Genomic DNA, 14460 nt, shown 5'->3' with positions numbered 1-14460 from the left:
GGACACGGCCACCGCCCCCTACCCCAAAAAGGTCAGGCTGCGATGCCGCGGCTGAGTTGCCGGGGACGGCGCGACATCCGCCGCTTAAGTGCGGTGCCCCTTCTACGTGCTCCTGGGGAGTAGTCCAGGCACTGCCCCCTGCTCCAGCCCAGCCTGGAAGCACTGGGTGCAGAGGGCTCCCTGCCCACAGCTGCACTCCAGGTGCCCCCTGTGACCCTCCATAACCCCATTCGGGTCCCAAGAGCTTGCCAAGGCTTGGCTCACCCCAGTCGGAGTAATTGCCCGCCCCCCTCCCCGGTGCCACTTGCCGGGGCACAGGGACAAACCACACGAGACAGAGCTGGGACAGATGTGCAGCTCCTGCTGCTGCTTTAGTGTGAGGCACAACGGCACGCAGCAATGCACGGGCACCAGCGGCTCCCCCAGCAGAGGGCCCTGGGGAGGGCTGCTGATTCCCACCCCGAGAGCAGTATGGCACCCAGTGGGTGCAGTCTTTGGTCCTAGCAATGATCCTGGGGGCAGCTGAGATGGAGGGAATGTCGGTGACCCCACTCCTGCCAGGCACCATCCCAGGGTACAGCCGGGCAGCTGTGGGGTGTAGTGTTGAACAGGCTGAGGGGGGCCCACACTGAGGGGCAGCCACACAAGGGGGCTGCTGCAGGGGCAGGAGGGCAGGTGTGGGTGCTGCCTGCACCCTGGGACTGGGCTGTCCAGCTACGAGGCCACCAAAGAGCCCACCCTGCCCTCTCAAATCACTTTACCCCCTGCCCCAAGCTGCTGCTGGTTGCATGAAACCCCTGTGCAAAATCAGTAGCAAGGCACCTGCCCAGCCTATGGAGACAGATGGACAGTGGAGGGCTGACATATAACTGCTATTTGGGGCTGTTGCAGCAAAGAGGAGGGGACAAGTACCCTGGTTTGTCCTTAATGTGTTTTTTCCTCTATTAATCACTCCTGGTGTTGGGCCAGAAGCTGCAGGTGAGGGCTGGATGAGACCTGCTGGTTCCCATGCCCACAGCGTGGGTGACAGGGGGTAGCCACAGGCCACAGTCCACTGGTCCCAGAACCCCATGCCCTGGCAGGGCACCATCCCAGGGCACCCACTGCAGTGTTCCCCAGGAGAGGGGTACACAGCACCCACTGGCACCCACTGTGGCCCCCGTGGTGCCTCAGCCAGCGGGGAGTGGGTTAAGAACCCGCTGGCCAGGGCCATTGTTTCAGATACAATGGAGAGGAAGAGGATGCCGGGGCTGAAATTCCTTCAGCTCCCACCGGACAGATGGACAGAGCTGGACAAACAGACAGGACAGAGGGCAAGCATGCTTTAACCCTTTCAGGCACTGCATGGATACGCCCCAGGGCAGCTGGGGGGTGTTTAAGGCACTTGGTGCAGCACCGAATGCAGGACAGGCACTGGTGTCCAGGACGAGGTGGAAGGACCCCCGTCAGCACAGAAAGAGCTCTGAGGGTGATGGCAGTGTCCATCCATTTGGTCCTGCTGAGCCACAGGATGCTGGATGGCCACAGAGTCCATGACAGCTCTTTGGCACAACACCCCCTGTCCGCATCTGGACTGGCAGCCCCTCCCCTGCTTGGTAAACCAGAGAAATAAATAAAAGGCAGGGGCTGGACAGATGGACAGACATAGGGAGAGCCCATGAGGGGCTGGATCTGCTTTGGCAGCAAGCTGGGGCCACAGCCAGGGTCCCAGAGGGAGGCTGGGTATGGGGTTAGCAGCCCTTGGAGGCCTGGCCAAGGCTCTCGCGCAGGCACCGGAGCTGCTCCTGGCCCAGCTTGATCTTCTCCTCCAGCTCCCGCTGCTCAGCAATGAGGGCTGACTTCATCTTGACGAAGTGCTGGTAGTCCTGGAGGTGCTCGGCGGGCAGGTACCGCGCCACCATGGCACCCACCGCCTCCTCCCGCCGCCCCACGTGCTCCTTCAGCTCCTTGGCATCCTCCAGCTGCGCCACCAGCAGCCGGCGCTTCTCCCGCAGGGCCAGCTGTGGGCGAGACGGGCGGCGTCGGCAGGGGGTCCCACACCCCAAGGCCTCGCAGGTGCCTCCCCGCCCCATGCCCACCTTGTCCTCGGCGGGGGCGTGTGGCCCCAGGCTGCCCAGGGCAGCCTCCACCCGGGCCAGGCGCCCCGAGAGGGAGAGCAGGAGGTTGACCACCTTGTCCAGGTCACCCACGAAGAGGCGGTACTTGTCGAACTCCCCTGGGGTGCAGAGGGCTTGCAGGCGGGCAGACACGTCGTCGCCCAGCGCCCCGTTGGCGCTGATGTCCTCCTGCAGCCCCCGCTGTGCCTCCCGCAGCACCGCCAGCTTGCGGCTCAGGCTCTCGATCAGCTGCAGCTGCCAGAGCAAAAGGGTCAGGGGTGACTGGGGCCATCCCCCATGGCACTGGGGGACTGGCACAGGGGTGTAGGGGTGCTGTGCTGAGCCCCACAGAACACAAGAACGTGGTAGTACCCCTGGTTCCCATGAGCTACTGGCAATGCCCCCCGTCCCCACAAGCATCTGGCAATTTCTCAGACCCCACAAGCAGCCAAGGGATGCCCCTGGACCCTGTGGGCATCTGGGAATGTCCCAGTCCCTGCAAGCACTGAGCATCTGGAGATGTCCCTGCTCCCCACGAGCATCTGGTGACACTCCTAGGCTCAGCAAGCACCTGACAACGCCCCTGGTCCTCGCATGCATCTGGCAATGTCCCAGCCCCCGTGAGCATGCAGCAATGTTCCTGGTCCCCATGGGCACCCAGTGATGCCCTCAGTGATGCCCCAATCCCTGTGAAAATCCCGCAATGCCCCCAGTGCCCATGAGCACCTGGCGAGGGCAGTGGGGAACCCCAAGGGCATCGGCCCGAGCAGTCCCTGTACCTTCTTTTCGACCAGCTCCTGGTCCACCTCCTCCTCATCATCATCCTCTGAGCTCCCCTCCACTACCTCTGGCAGCGCTGTCACCTTGCTGAGCGGCTCAGCTTTGCCTGCTGCTGCAGTGTAGTGCACCGGGAAGGAGCTGGAGCTGGCAACACTCCCAGGGGGTGGCGAGATGGGCTCAAAGCCTTGCCTGGGGGGGCAGGGGTCAGTGCTGGGGGTGGCAGGGTGCAGCCTGCCCTCCGCACAGCGTCCAGTGCTGCACCAGCCCTACCTGTCCTGTGCCAGGGCCTCCAGGTGCCAGTCCTGCTGGAGACGCTCCCGCCAGGCCTGCCGCTCCCCCGCCACCAGCAGCTCACCAATCACCTCAGTGGTGGTGCCAAAGGGGGCCAAAGGGGCATGGACATTGGCCAGGGAGTGGTCCCTGACTGCCATATTCCACAGCAGTTCCTCCGAGTCCACGCGGCGGGGCTGGGGCCGGCTGCCCTGGCAGCTCACCCCCTCTGCTGCCCCGGGACTGGGCTTGAGTGCCTCTGGCACAGCTGGGCTGGGGCCACCAGGCAGGGGTGGGGAGCACTCACCCACCCCACAGGGACCAGCACAGCCCCGCTCCTGGTTCCGGATGAGCCTTTGGGGCTGCTCCTCCATCTCCCAGGGCTTCTTTGCCTTTGGCCGCTTCTCCCCAGCCCCTGCCACCCTGCCAACACCCCCACAGGGGCACGTCAGCCCCCCTGCCCATCCCTGTCCTGGGGACAGTGATGGGCAGGGGGGCTGTGGCCACTCCAGGCAAAGAGGTCAGGGATACCCCCCACCCCAAAAAAACCCCAGAGTGTGCCCCAAGGGGTGGATTAGGATGCTCTGATGCAGGGTACAAGGGGCCACGGGACCGCAAAAGCCCACCCGTGTTGAGGCTGTGCCTGCAGCCCCACTCCCACCCCCACGCCACGGCAGCACTTGCCTGCAAATCTCGGCGTTGCCAACATCGGGCCCAGGAGTCCTGCGAAGTGATCCGGGGGGCTCGGGACGGGGCCAGGCGCCTGGTGGAGCAGGGGGGCGAGCAGCATGCCCCCAGGACCGGCCCCCCTGCTCCCCGGTGAGGCTCTGGGACCGCTCACGCACCACATCAGCAATGCTGCGGGGCGGCACCAGGGCGGCAAAGGCAGAGCCGTGCCCAGCACCATCCGGCGGGTGCTGGGACGCCCGGCGCTGCCTGTACTTCTCCCAGTTGGGGGGAGGTGGGCGGGGAGGCGGGGGGCCCTTCTTTTTGGGGATGCGGGGTTGGTCCAGCTTAGCACGGAAGAGGTCCTTCCGTTCGCGGCCCCGGGGACTGGCAGGTTCCAGGTTGAGGTGGCTCTCGGAGAAGGCTCTGCCCCGCAGCGGGCGGTGCAGCGGGTCCGGGGGGCTCTCAGGCGTGCGGGCCAGGCGGTCGCTATCCCACGAGAGGTCGTGCGTGGATGTGGCCCGGTAGCAGGGTGGCCACTCCGGCTCGGCGCTCTCAAAGCAGGTGTGGAAGGGGCCGAGCCTTTGGAAGCCCATTTGGTAGTGGGAGAGCTCACTGGGGAGAGAAGGAGACGCCCGTCCCCCCACACACTGTCACCCCCTGGCAGCTCATGCCCACCCCTGCCTCATTTTCCCCAGCTGGAGTCACCCAGCCCTGGTGGTGGGGGAAGCCCACGCTCTCCCACTGGGCAGAACCCCCTGGAGATGCCCCCAGACCTCCGGGGATGGGCAAGGAGGGACTCTCCTTGCTGTGGATGCCTCCTCATGCCCCCTGGCCCTGTGTGCCCAAGGTGGCACATGCTCCCGTTTCACAGCCACCACGTTGAGATGGACAAGGCATTACAGGAAGCACTTTGTATATCCCCCACCAAAATCATGGCAGTCTCCACCTCTCCCTGGCAAAGGTCCCCACCGAGTGTCACGCACATCCCAGCACTCCGGTACCTGGCATGGGCTCACCTGACAGACTGGCTGACTTTCCTGGTTATCGCAGGTGGCTCCCACTCATCCTGAGGAAATTCCTGCGTGGGGGAAGGAGAGGGAGTATGAAAGAGGGGTCAACATCCCCCTTCCCAGCAACCCCGTGCCATCCCATCCCCATTCAGGTGCAGAAGGCATGCAGTGGGTCTGCAGGGCCAACATGGGCACAGTACTCCGCACCCCAACCCAAGGTCACACTCCAGGAGTGCAAGGGGTTGCCAGTGCTGCTCCCCAGCACAGTCCCGGGTGGAGTTACTCACCGGGGCGAAAGCTCTCCGAGGGGGCCACACGTCGCTCTCCTCTCGCCCAGGACGGGGGGCCGGGCAGCAGCAGTCGGGGCAGCGCACCCAGGGCTGGGGGTGGCAGCGGCAGGGATGGCCGCGAGGCAGCGGCGGCGGGCACGGATCCCCTCCGCAGTAGCGGCAGGGCTCGGGGCGCAGGGGAACCCCATAGGGGTAGGAAAAGCCCCGCGCATAATCCAGCTCTCCCGGCCTCCCCAGCGGCTTGTAGCAGGGGGGCTGCTCCCGGCAGCACTCAGCGTAGGGGCCGGCAGAGCCAGGGCGGCTGGGGGACGGGGGGCTGTAAGGCTGGTCCACGGAGAGGCGGCGGACGTCCCGGTGCTCGGGGCCATGGGGCTGGAAGGCACCGGGATCGCCCACCGGGGGCTTGCTGTGCTGGGGCGGTGCCGGCCGGCTGCTCTCCTCAAAGAACCGGCGGCGGTCGGCAAAGGGCAGGAGGACGGCCTCGTCGCTGCCCCGCGGTGGGGAGCTGCGGGCCACCGGGCCCTGGCTGTAGCCCTCCAGCTCACCGGGGCTGGGCGAGCGCTGCGGCTGCAGCTTGCGCTCCGGGGACCAGCGCCAGCGGCCCCTGGCTGTTGGCACCGCCCGCTCGGGGGATGGGGGCCCTTTGGGGGCTGGCAGCGGGTCAGGAGTGGGGATACCCCGGTCCCCCGCGCGGCCGGCGTTCCTGCCGTCCTCGCTCGGCGCAGGGCTGAGACGCTCGGCCAGGGCGGGGGGTCCCTCTGCCGGCACGCTGCTCTCAGGGGGCTCCTCCGTCTCCTCCACCGGCTCCTCGCCAGGCGGGGGGGCACCGGGACCCCGGCTCTTCTGCAGCTGGGCCTTGCGCCGCTGGATCTCGTTGCGCAGGCTGGTGGCGAAGCGGTCGCTGCGGCGGCGCATCTGAGCAGAGCGGTGGGGAGGACCCCCGGCCCGCCGGGCCCCTGCCCGGCTCTCCTCCTCCGCCGGCCCCTCGGTGCTGAGCGCCGGGCTGGTCCCCCGGCCGTCCTGCCCGCAGGCTCGCTGAGGCTCGGGGCAGCAGTGGCAGCAAGGCTCTGGGCAGAGCGGGGGGTCCTGGGTAGCCCCTGCGGTTCCCCCCCGGCTGCCCTCGGGGTGCAGTGGGGACAAGGTCCAGCGGTGCCCATCGGGGGCTGGCGAGGCTCGCTCGCTGCTGGAGCCCACCTGGAGGGAGCGGAGCTGGGAGGCCAGCAGCTGCTCGGGAGCACTGTGCCGGTGTGGCACGTGGCCCTTGAGGGGGGACAGCAACGGGTTGTCACCTGCTGTCGTGGCATCCAGCACTCGGTGCGTGCTGCCATCCAGGTACAGCCGGTCATCAGACTCCATGCTCTCCCCCAGGAGCGGCTCAGCTGGGCACTGGTCCGGGTGGGAGCTCAGCATGTAATACTGGTCAGCAGAGAGACGGTCCTTTGTGGGGTACGGTGCCAGCGTCCTCCCGCCCACCGCCTCCGCTTCCCCATCCCGCTGGCAGAGGAAGGTGTCGGAGATCCACCGGCCCTTGGCATGCAGCATGTCCGCTGACACTGACGCCCGGTGCCTGTCCCCTCTGCTGCCCGGGGCTGCCCGCAGGCTGTCCCTCCTCACAGGGGGCTGGGGGGGCACAGGCGCCCGCCAGGCCTCGGGGTGCCGGCTGGCAGATGGCTCAGCCCCTGTGGTCAGGTAGCGGCCGTCAGGGGCCTTGCAGGGGCCTTGAAAGCTGGAGTCAGTGGACACGGCCTCTTCAGGGCGGAGGGAGAGGGCGCAGTCGGAGGCGATGGAGCTGGCAGAGAAGGAGCTATAGGCCGAGTCCCGCTTGCTGTGGTACATGCCCTGGTCAACGGGTGAGGGGTCTCCTTCATAGTAGGCCTGGCCGGGGTGGTCCAGGCTCTCCATGCTCCCGATGGAGCTGCTCCGGTCGGTGCTGCAGTGCCGGGACAGCGGGTTCCACTGCAGGGACAGCTCACTGCTGCCCGGCCCCATGCCAGCATTAGGGGTGTCTGCCACCCCCTGCCCAGCTCCGCGGGGATCCCACCCCCCTACACATACACCCTCCCCAGGACAAGGGGGCACAGAGCAGTGCAGCCCCAATCTGCTCTTCACCACCGGGTTTGGGGGCAGCACCAAGATTGCCCCAGCACAGGCAGGGGGAGCAGGCACAGGGAACACAGGGTGTGCCTGACTCCAGCCACTCGGGACCTCCCAGCTCTGGCAGCCGGGGCAATGGGACTAAGCAGCTCCTGGCCAGCTCCGGCAGAGCCACCGCCCCTTCCTGCCGGGAGCTGGGAGTAAACAGGCAGGGGAAAGGGCAGTGCAGTGGAAGGATGAGGGGGGATGCCCGACAGTTGTGTGGGGCAGGCATGTGAGCATCTACCCCACAGCCCCCACGCTGACCGAAGCGGGTGCCCCGTGTGCCCCCTCCCCTTGCACAGTCTCAGGAATGCCCCAGGGTCTCACCTGACATCACACCCTGAGGGCCACGAGAGGCTGAAGGCATCAGCGGGGCAGTGCATGGTGGGGGCGTCGGGGCGGCTTTCGGCAAGTTTGGCCACGTGCCAGGAATGGGGCCGGAGGACGGGCACACTCCTCCTGCCAAGAGCAACAGCGGGAAAGGACAAGAATGGGGAGGAAGCCAGGCCGAGGAACCGGGGCTGAAGTCACTTCCTACGGGGCTTCCTGTCCCCCCAGGCCAGCGCCTGCCCAAGGGGGACAGTGGCGAGGAGGGTCCAGCCCTGCCAGCACCCGGCAGTGGGCAGGGGGATCCCACAGTTCACCCCACTGGCCAGGGTCCCTGCCTGCAGCATCCCTGTTGCCAGCATCAACAGGGGACCGAGGACGTGGCCCCTGCGCAGCCCGCAGGCAACGCCCTGGGCAGGGCAAATGTCCCTGCTGGGACTGGACCGGCTCCACCAAGGGACCCTGAGGCCACATCTGCATCTCCACCACAAGCCTGACCTTCCCTCCTTGTTCCTTGGTCCCTCAGCATCCCCAGCAAGCACCGGTCACATCTTGTCTCCAGGGAGGAGGGAGGGGTCCTGTGCTGGGCCCTATCCCAACCCCTGGCAGCCGTGGGGTTCTCCAGTCCCCACACCACATGTAGGCAGCGGTGTCCAGTGCCACCACACAGGCACTCGGTCAAAAGCCACCTCCTGAACCCCCCAAGTGCTGAGTGCTGCCCCAGCATCCACTGACTAGGCAAGGAGGGTGGCAAGGACAAGGTGCCGAGTCAGTGCAGGGACTTCCCTTCCCAGGGCCCCCAAACTCACCATGGACGATGCTGAGCCCCAGCACAGCCCCGTGGTACCCCTGACGAGTGGGCAGTGCCCTGTGCTGCTCCTGCCCCTGGGTGCCGCTGGAGCTGGAGTCAGTCAGAATGCAGCCAGGGAATGGATGCAGATTGGGGGTGGGGGGGAAGACTGCAAGGCCCAGCCCTGCCTCTCCTTCCTTTCCCAGGCAGGCAGGCAGGAGGCAGGCAGGAAGGGAGAGGAGCGGCCACGCTTGAGGATACCGCCCAGCAAGGGGGTGGCGAGCCCGCCGCACTGCCCCGGCTCCTCTGGCTGGGGAACCCCCACCCACCCAGAGCACTGGCAGCCGCAGGGGGACTGACCCCCATCCCATCCCAGCAAGGGGCACCTCCAGGCTGGAGGCAAGGGCACCTCCAGGCTCCTGCCAGCCCCCCGGGCAGGCAAAGCCCCGCTGGCCCTCCCTGCGTCCCTCCCCCGCAGCGCTGCCAACCTGCGAACGATCATCTTCAGGGTGCGGTAGGAGCCCTTGATGAGGATCAGGGCCTCCTGGCGGGACCCGTACAGCGGCGTCCCGCTGATGTTCACCAGCTCGTCACCCGGCTGCAGCCGGCGGGACAGGGCAGCCTTGCCCCCATCCTCCACCTGGGCAACAGAGAGGGGCGTCAGGGGGGGCACGGCCCCCAGAACATCCCAGGGGACGTGCGGCTGCCACGGGGTGCCGGGGGAGAAAGAGGCTTCGATAAGGGGCAGTTGCCTGAACCCCAGGCACCACAGAAGGATCTGAGCGCGCCGGGCTCCCCCCCTTCTCTGGTCACATGAATTTCTGAGCAAGGAAAGGACATCGGGGAGGGGGGAGAAAGAAAAATGTCCCATCCCAGCAGATTCCCCCGCGGGTGCAGGCAGCACAAGGGCCCTTTGTCCGGCGTGGATGCCAGCCCCCTGCCGCTGCTTCCAGCCCCCTGTCGGGCCTGCCTGGGCACCCGTGGTGATTTCAATGCCCAAAGCATGCCATCATGCCCTATGTGCCCATGGGAGACAACTAGCAGGGGAAGCACTGAGCCCTGGAACATGCCTACCCATCCCTGACACCCATGGCCAAAATGAGCCTGGTATCCTGTACTGCTGCAGCTTGGAGGACACAAGGCCATGGTGCTGCCAGCACATGGGCCCTCAGCCCATCCCCTCTGCCCCAGCAGGAAGGTGCAGCGTGGGCAGTCCTGGGATGAGCAGTGCCCAGCAGGTGCAGACAGAGTGCCCAATGCCAGCAGGACCTGGGGTGCCCCGTGCCCCCTTGCCTGGTGTGGATGTGGCCAGCCACTACAGCCACCCACAGAGCAGAGTTAAGGAGCCCCATGCTGGGGCTCCTGCACTCATGGGCTCCTTACCCTGCCCAGCTGCTCCCAAGCTCAGCCAAGGAACGAGCTCTGCTCACAGTGCCTGCAGCACCAGCCTGGGCAGCAGTCAGGCCCCAGTGACAGGGAGCACCCATGACTTCCTAGCAGGCCAGTCACAGTGCACATGCCTTGGGGCACCCCTTTCCAGCCCTGGTGCCAGCCAGGTCTCAGGGGCCATCCCGCTGCCCCTGGACAAGATAGCACCTTGGGAAGCAGGCAGCAGCAGCAAGGCCTCCTGCCCATTCCAGCAGTGCCCCATGGCCCTGACTGGCACAGCTATGCCCAGCACTCCACAGCTCTCCCCTTTTTTCAGGGATCTGGGCACTGCAATGCCATGGCCAGGCTAGGCACAGCCCAATGTGTCTGCCTGTGCAGGGACGTTGCCCTCCCACCCAGACGCCAGCCACAGTGCTGCCTTCCTGGCAGGGGACTCTGGCTGCCTGTGAGGGCTCCCAGTCTGACCATGCAGTCAGTGGAGCACCTGAGTTTACCCCCTGCCACTGGGCACTGGCAGAGCAGGCAGGACAGACTGCACCTTAACCCCAGTCCTCTGCCCAGCCATGTGCCCACCCAGCCTTGCCTGCCACGGCCACAGGGCTGAGTCAGACGCGAAGGGTGTCCCCCCTGCTGCAGGACACCACCAGGGCTGCACCCACGTCTGGGCCATCACATGCACCAGGACGGACATGGCTCAGCCCTGGCATCACTCCCCAGGAGCTAAATCTGGCACAAACAGCCCCTTGTTCTGCCTTCACTACCAGTGAACTCAGCACTGCCAGACAAACCTGGAATGGGACAGCCCTGGACTCTTCCCGAACACCACCCCTGCTGTTCACCCTGGCCCCTAATGGTGGGCACCAGATGGCTCACAGGAGTATCTGCCTGCCCCAGGAGAAACTTGTCTTAGGAATCACAGCCCGAGCAATGCCAGAGCTGTGCCCACCCTGCCCCACACCAACCTCCCTTCTTGTCCCCGACGTGCTCAAGGGGACCCTGTGCCGGAGAGCTCTCGCAGCCCCATAGAGGGCCTGGAGCCCATGGGAGCCCCGCCGTGGGACTCTGCCACAGGAAGGGATCCCGCCCGGAGTGGGAGTTTGGAATGGCCAAACTGTGTCACCGAGTGCGGGGACGCCCTTCCCCTTTCCGGCGCGGGGCCCGGGCCCCCCGCGCAGCAGGCGGGGGCCGCCCCCTCCCCGCACACACCTCGGCCGGCCACAGCGGCGGAGCAGTGGCCCCGGGGGACCCTCCCCTGAATGCACAGAGCGTTGGAACAAGCCCCCTTTGTCTGCCGAGCACACGCGGCGGCGGCGCGGCCGGAGGAGCGCGGGGGCCGGCACCCCGCGGCCCGCAAGGACCACCCCCCCCTTCTCAGCAGCGGTGGGGAACATCCCCTGGCCCTCCCATCCCCTCCTCCGGCAGCTGGCGAACCCACTGGGACCCACCGCCCCGAGGAGCCCGGCAGCCGGTCGGGGCGCGGGCAGCTGCCCCCTCCGCCCCCGGCTCCCGCCCGCCGGCGGTGCCACCCCAGGGCGCAGGGCTGGGACCGGAGCCACTTTTCCAGCTCCCCCAGCCAGACCGCGCTGCCCGCGTCCCGCCGAGGGCGTGGGGCGGCCCGGGGGCGCAACCAGCCCGGCTCGGGGCAGGGAGCAGCCCCGGGGCCGCCAGCCCGGCCCGCCGCACCCCGGCCCGGCAGGATGGTGGCACCGGGCGGGCAGGCGGCCAAACCGCCCGGCGACAGGGGCCCGTCCGGGCACCGCGGAGGGGCGGCTGCTGGGGCTTCCCCGGCCGCTGCCCGGCTCCCTGCCGGTCTCACCGCAGGGCGATGCGGCCGGCGGGGGCCGGGAATCGGTGACCCCCTGTGCGGCGAGACACCGCGGCCGTGGGGGTCACCCTCACCCCGCACTCCCGGTTGCAGTCGGGCCCCGCACCCCGGCGTCCGCCCCGTCCCGGGCAAGGTCCTGCCCCTGCGTTCCAGGGGTGCCCGGGGCGCGACGGGACGGACTTTGGTCCCCCACACCGTGGCCCTCAACGTCCCCGTAGAACCCGGTCCCGGGGGCGTCCGTGGGCGCGGCACCGACGGGTGGGCACAGGAAGGGGGGCTGACCTCCCCCGGCTACGCCCCGCGGGACGGCACCGGCGAGGACGGGAGGGAAGGGGGGCCGCGGGGGCCGCCCCCGACGCCAGCCCAACGGATGTGCCAGAGGAATTTCTTCCTGCCGCCGGGCCCGGGCTGTCCCTCCGCCCCCCTCGCTCCCGCTCTCCCCCCGCGGCTCTGAGCGGCGGGTCGCGGGGCTCGTGGGTGCGGGGTGGCCGCCCCCGCCCCGGCGCGCCGGGACACGCGACCCCGCGCCCGGGGCTCCCCGCACCTCCCGACGCCGCCGCCGCGCCCCGGGTGTCCCCCCTCCCGCCTCCCGCGCCCCGCCGCGGGCGGGAGGCCCGTGGCGGGGGGATGCCGCGGAGCCCACGCGGGACGGCGCCGGCGGTGCCTACCTTGGAGACGATGAGGGGCTCGCCGTGCTCCAGCCCGCCGCGCAGCGTGAAGCCCCAGGGCGCGCCCCCCTGCAGCTGCACATGCACGTACTGGGGGGCGCCGGGCCGGCCCTCGGCCCGCTCCATGGCGGCTACAAACTACAGCCCCATCCCGGCCCGGCCCGGCCCCGCGCCGCGGAGGAAATGACACCCCCGCCCGCCCGGGCTGAGCGGCGCGGGGCGAGTGCGGGGCGGGGCCGACCCGCACCGGGGCTGCTCCGCCGCCGCCAATAAGGCGCGGAGGGACGGCGGCGGCCGGCCCTGCTCGGCACGGCATTGCCATGACATGGCTTGGCTTGGCATGGCTTGGCATTGCCATGGCACGGCTTGGTGTTGCCATGGCATGGCTCGGCATGGCTCAGCATAGCGCGGCACAGCTCAGCATGGCACGGCTTGGCTTAGCACAGCTCATGGCATGGCTCAGCATGCAATGGCACAGCGCAGCACCTTGCTACTAAGCTCAGCTTGGCTTGGCACGCCACCCTTTAGCCCAGGGATCCACAGTGAGCTGCTTGGCTCAGCTTGGCAAGGCCCAGCCAGTGTAGTTCAACTCCATCCAGCTCAGCCCAGCATGGCATGACATGGAGTGCTGGCACAGTTCAGTGCAGAACAATACAGCACAGCTCAGCTCAGTGTGGGATGACAGGGGAGTCAGCGTGGCTCAGCCCACCATGGCTCAGTGCAGCTCAGCTGGTCTGGCACATTCTGGCTTGGCTCGGCTCAGCTCAGCACAGCACGACACAGGGATGAAATGGTTCAGTTCGGTACAGCACAGCATGACCAGGGGCCTCACCTGGTTTAGCTCCATTTGGCCTGACCCAGTTTAGTTTAGCTTGGTTTAGTTTAGCTTGGGCTGACGTGGACAAGCAGGGCTGGCACAATTCGGCTTGGCACAGCATGGCCTGGCACAGTTCAGCTCAGAACAACCCAGTTTGGCCCAGCACAGTATGGTGCCGCCAGGGACTCGCAGCATTAGGGCCAGCTCGGCACAGCTTAGCCTGGCACAGCGGCACAGTGTGTCTGGCAGTTCGGCAGCACTCATGTGGGTGCAAGGGGGTGGCAGTAAGAGATGCAGCCCCCCCAGCTCCCCGCCCTGCAGCCACGCTGGCGCCCCGAGCTCTGCTGCCTGCGGGCCAGCACATGCTGCTGGCTCCTGTCTGGCCTGCCCATGCTGGCCCACACCCTGTCCCCGTCCTGCCGGGCACCTCAGGGCACATGTGGCAGTGTGGCCCTGCTTCACCTTTGTCTTTTCCCTGCCAGGCCCAGGAGGGGCATCTGTGCCACCCTTTGGGGAAACAGACAGGGGAAGGAGGCGGCGGGTGGCAGCTGAGGGCGGTGGGAGTGGATCAGCACTGGTTCCCGGGGGAGCCCGGGAGTCCTGCTCCTCCCCTTCCCGCCCGAGGCCACGGCTCTTACTCATCTCTTTCCCAGACAGCACAGCCGGCCTGGAAAGCTCTGCCCTGCCAGCAACGCCTGCAGCCCCCGGTTGCCTGCCATGGCCTGGGAGGGTGGGCTTGCAGTGCCAGGCTGACGGGCCACCACAGGCTGGCTCAGCCCCAGTGCAGGAAGGGTCCCTCGAACTTTTCTTGGCAACCCTTGTCCACCAGTGCCTGCCTTAAACTCTGCACCCTGCCCAGCCTGGCTGCAGGCAGCCCAGTGCACATGCCCTGTTCCTGTGCCAGGGTGTCCCCAGGCACAGAGTGGGGTTGTACCTGGGATGTTTGTGGTGCTGGAGCCCACCCAGCAGTGATGCATGGCCCCTCTCATATGGCGACCCACATGACACCACTCATGTCCACCCCTGACGTGACTCTCCTGCTCTCCCCTGTGGCCTTGCCACCACCCTTACCATGCTCCTCCCTCATGGCTGGCTGATGCCATGCCTGGACTTTTCCCAGCCTCCAATGGTTCGTCTGCCCCTTGTGCCCTTTCCCAAATGAGTAACCAGGGCTGCCTGGCCAGGCGTGAGGGCTCTGTGCCCTGGCTCATCACGTGGCCCCACAGCCCATTAAGCACCACACACATCCCCCACCACACCCCCCACCACAGCCCTCAGCACTGTGCTCAACTGGCACCGTGAAGGGTGGGCAGCATCTGGGGCAAGGCAGGCACCAGCACACCCCCCAGCTCCCCCCATGTCCCTATGCCTGCACCCAAACAGGGCGGTTCCC

At 67.5% G+C, this 14460-nt stretch overlaps 1 protein-coding gene across 9 annotated transcripts; it reads right to left on the bottom strand.

Moving 5' to 3' along the window:
- Window positions 1–341: 341 nt before the first annotated feature.
- On the bottom strand, window positions 342–12379 carry SHROOM4 (shroom family member 4). Of its 9 annotated transcripts, none has more exons than XM_027696199.1 (10): window positions 12251–12379; window positions 8857–9008; window positions 7579–7710; window positions 5113–7087; window positions 4832–4893; window positions 3831–4427; window positions 3147–3569; window positions 2876–3086; window positions 2079–2351; window positions 342–2000 (listed from the first exon to the last, which is right to left on the bottom strand). In XM_027696199.1, the coding sequence occupies exons 1-10, from the start codon at window positions 12374–12376 to the stop codon at window positions 1731–1733; spliced, it is 4221 nt and encodes a 1406-aa protein (XP_027552000.1). In that variant the 5' UTR covers window positions 12377–12379; the 3' UTR covers window positions 342–1730. The 9 variants fall into 9 exon arrangements, with proteins under 9 accessions (XP_027552000.1, XP_027552004.1, XP_027552001.1 ...); XM_027696203.1 differs by having other exon boundaries at window positions 2876–3065; XM_027696200.1 differs by having other exon boundaries at window positions 2876–3065; window positions 5113–7045.
- Window positions 12380–14460: the final 2081 nt, after the last annotated feature.

Source organism: Neopelma chrysocephalum, unplaced genomic scaffold (genome assembly GCF_003984885.1).
Source record: "Neopelma chrysocephalum unplaced genomic scaffold, ASM398488v2 Primary Assembly neopelma1_105, whole genome shotgun sequence".
Taxonomy (NCBI): Eukaryota; Metazoa; Chordata; class Aves; order Passeriformes; family Pipridae; genus Neopelma; species Neopelma chrysocephalum.
Note: the sequence above shows the minus strand (reverse complement) of the source record. Positions and strands in the feature narration are given on the sequence as shown.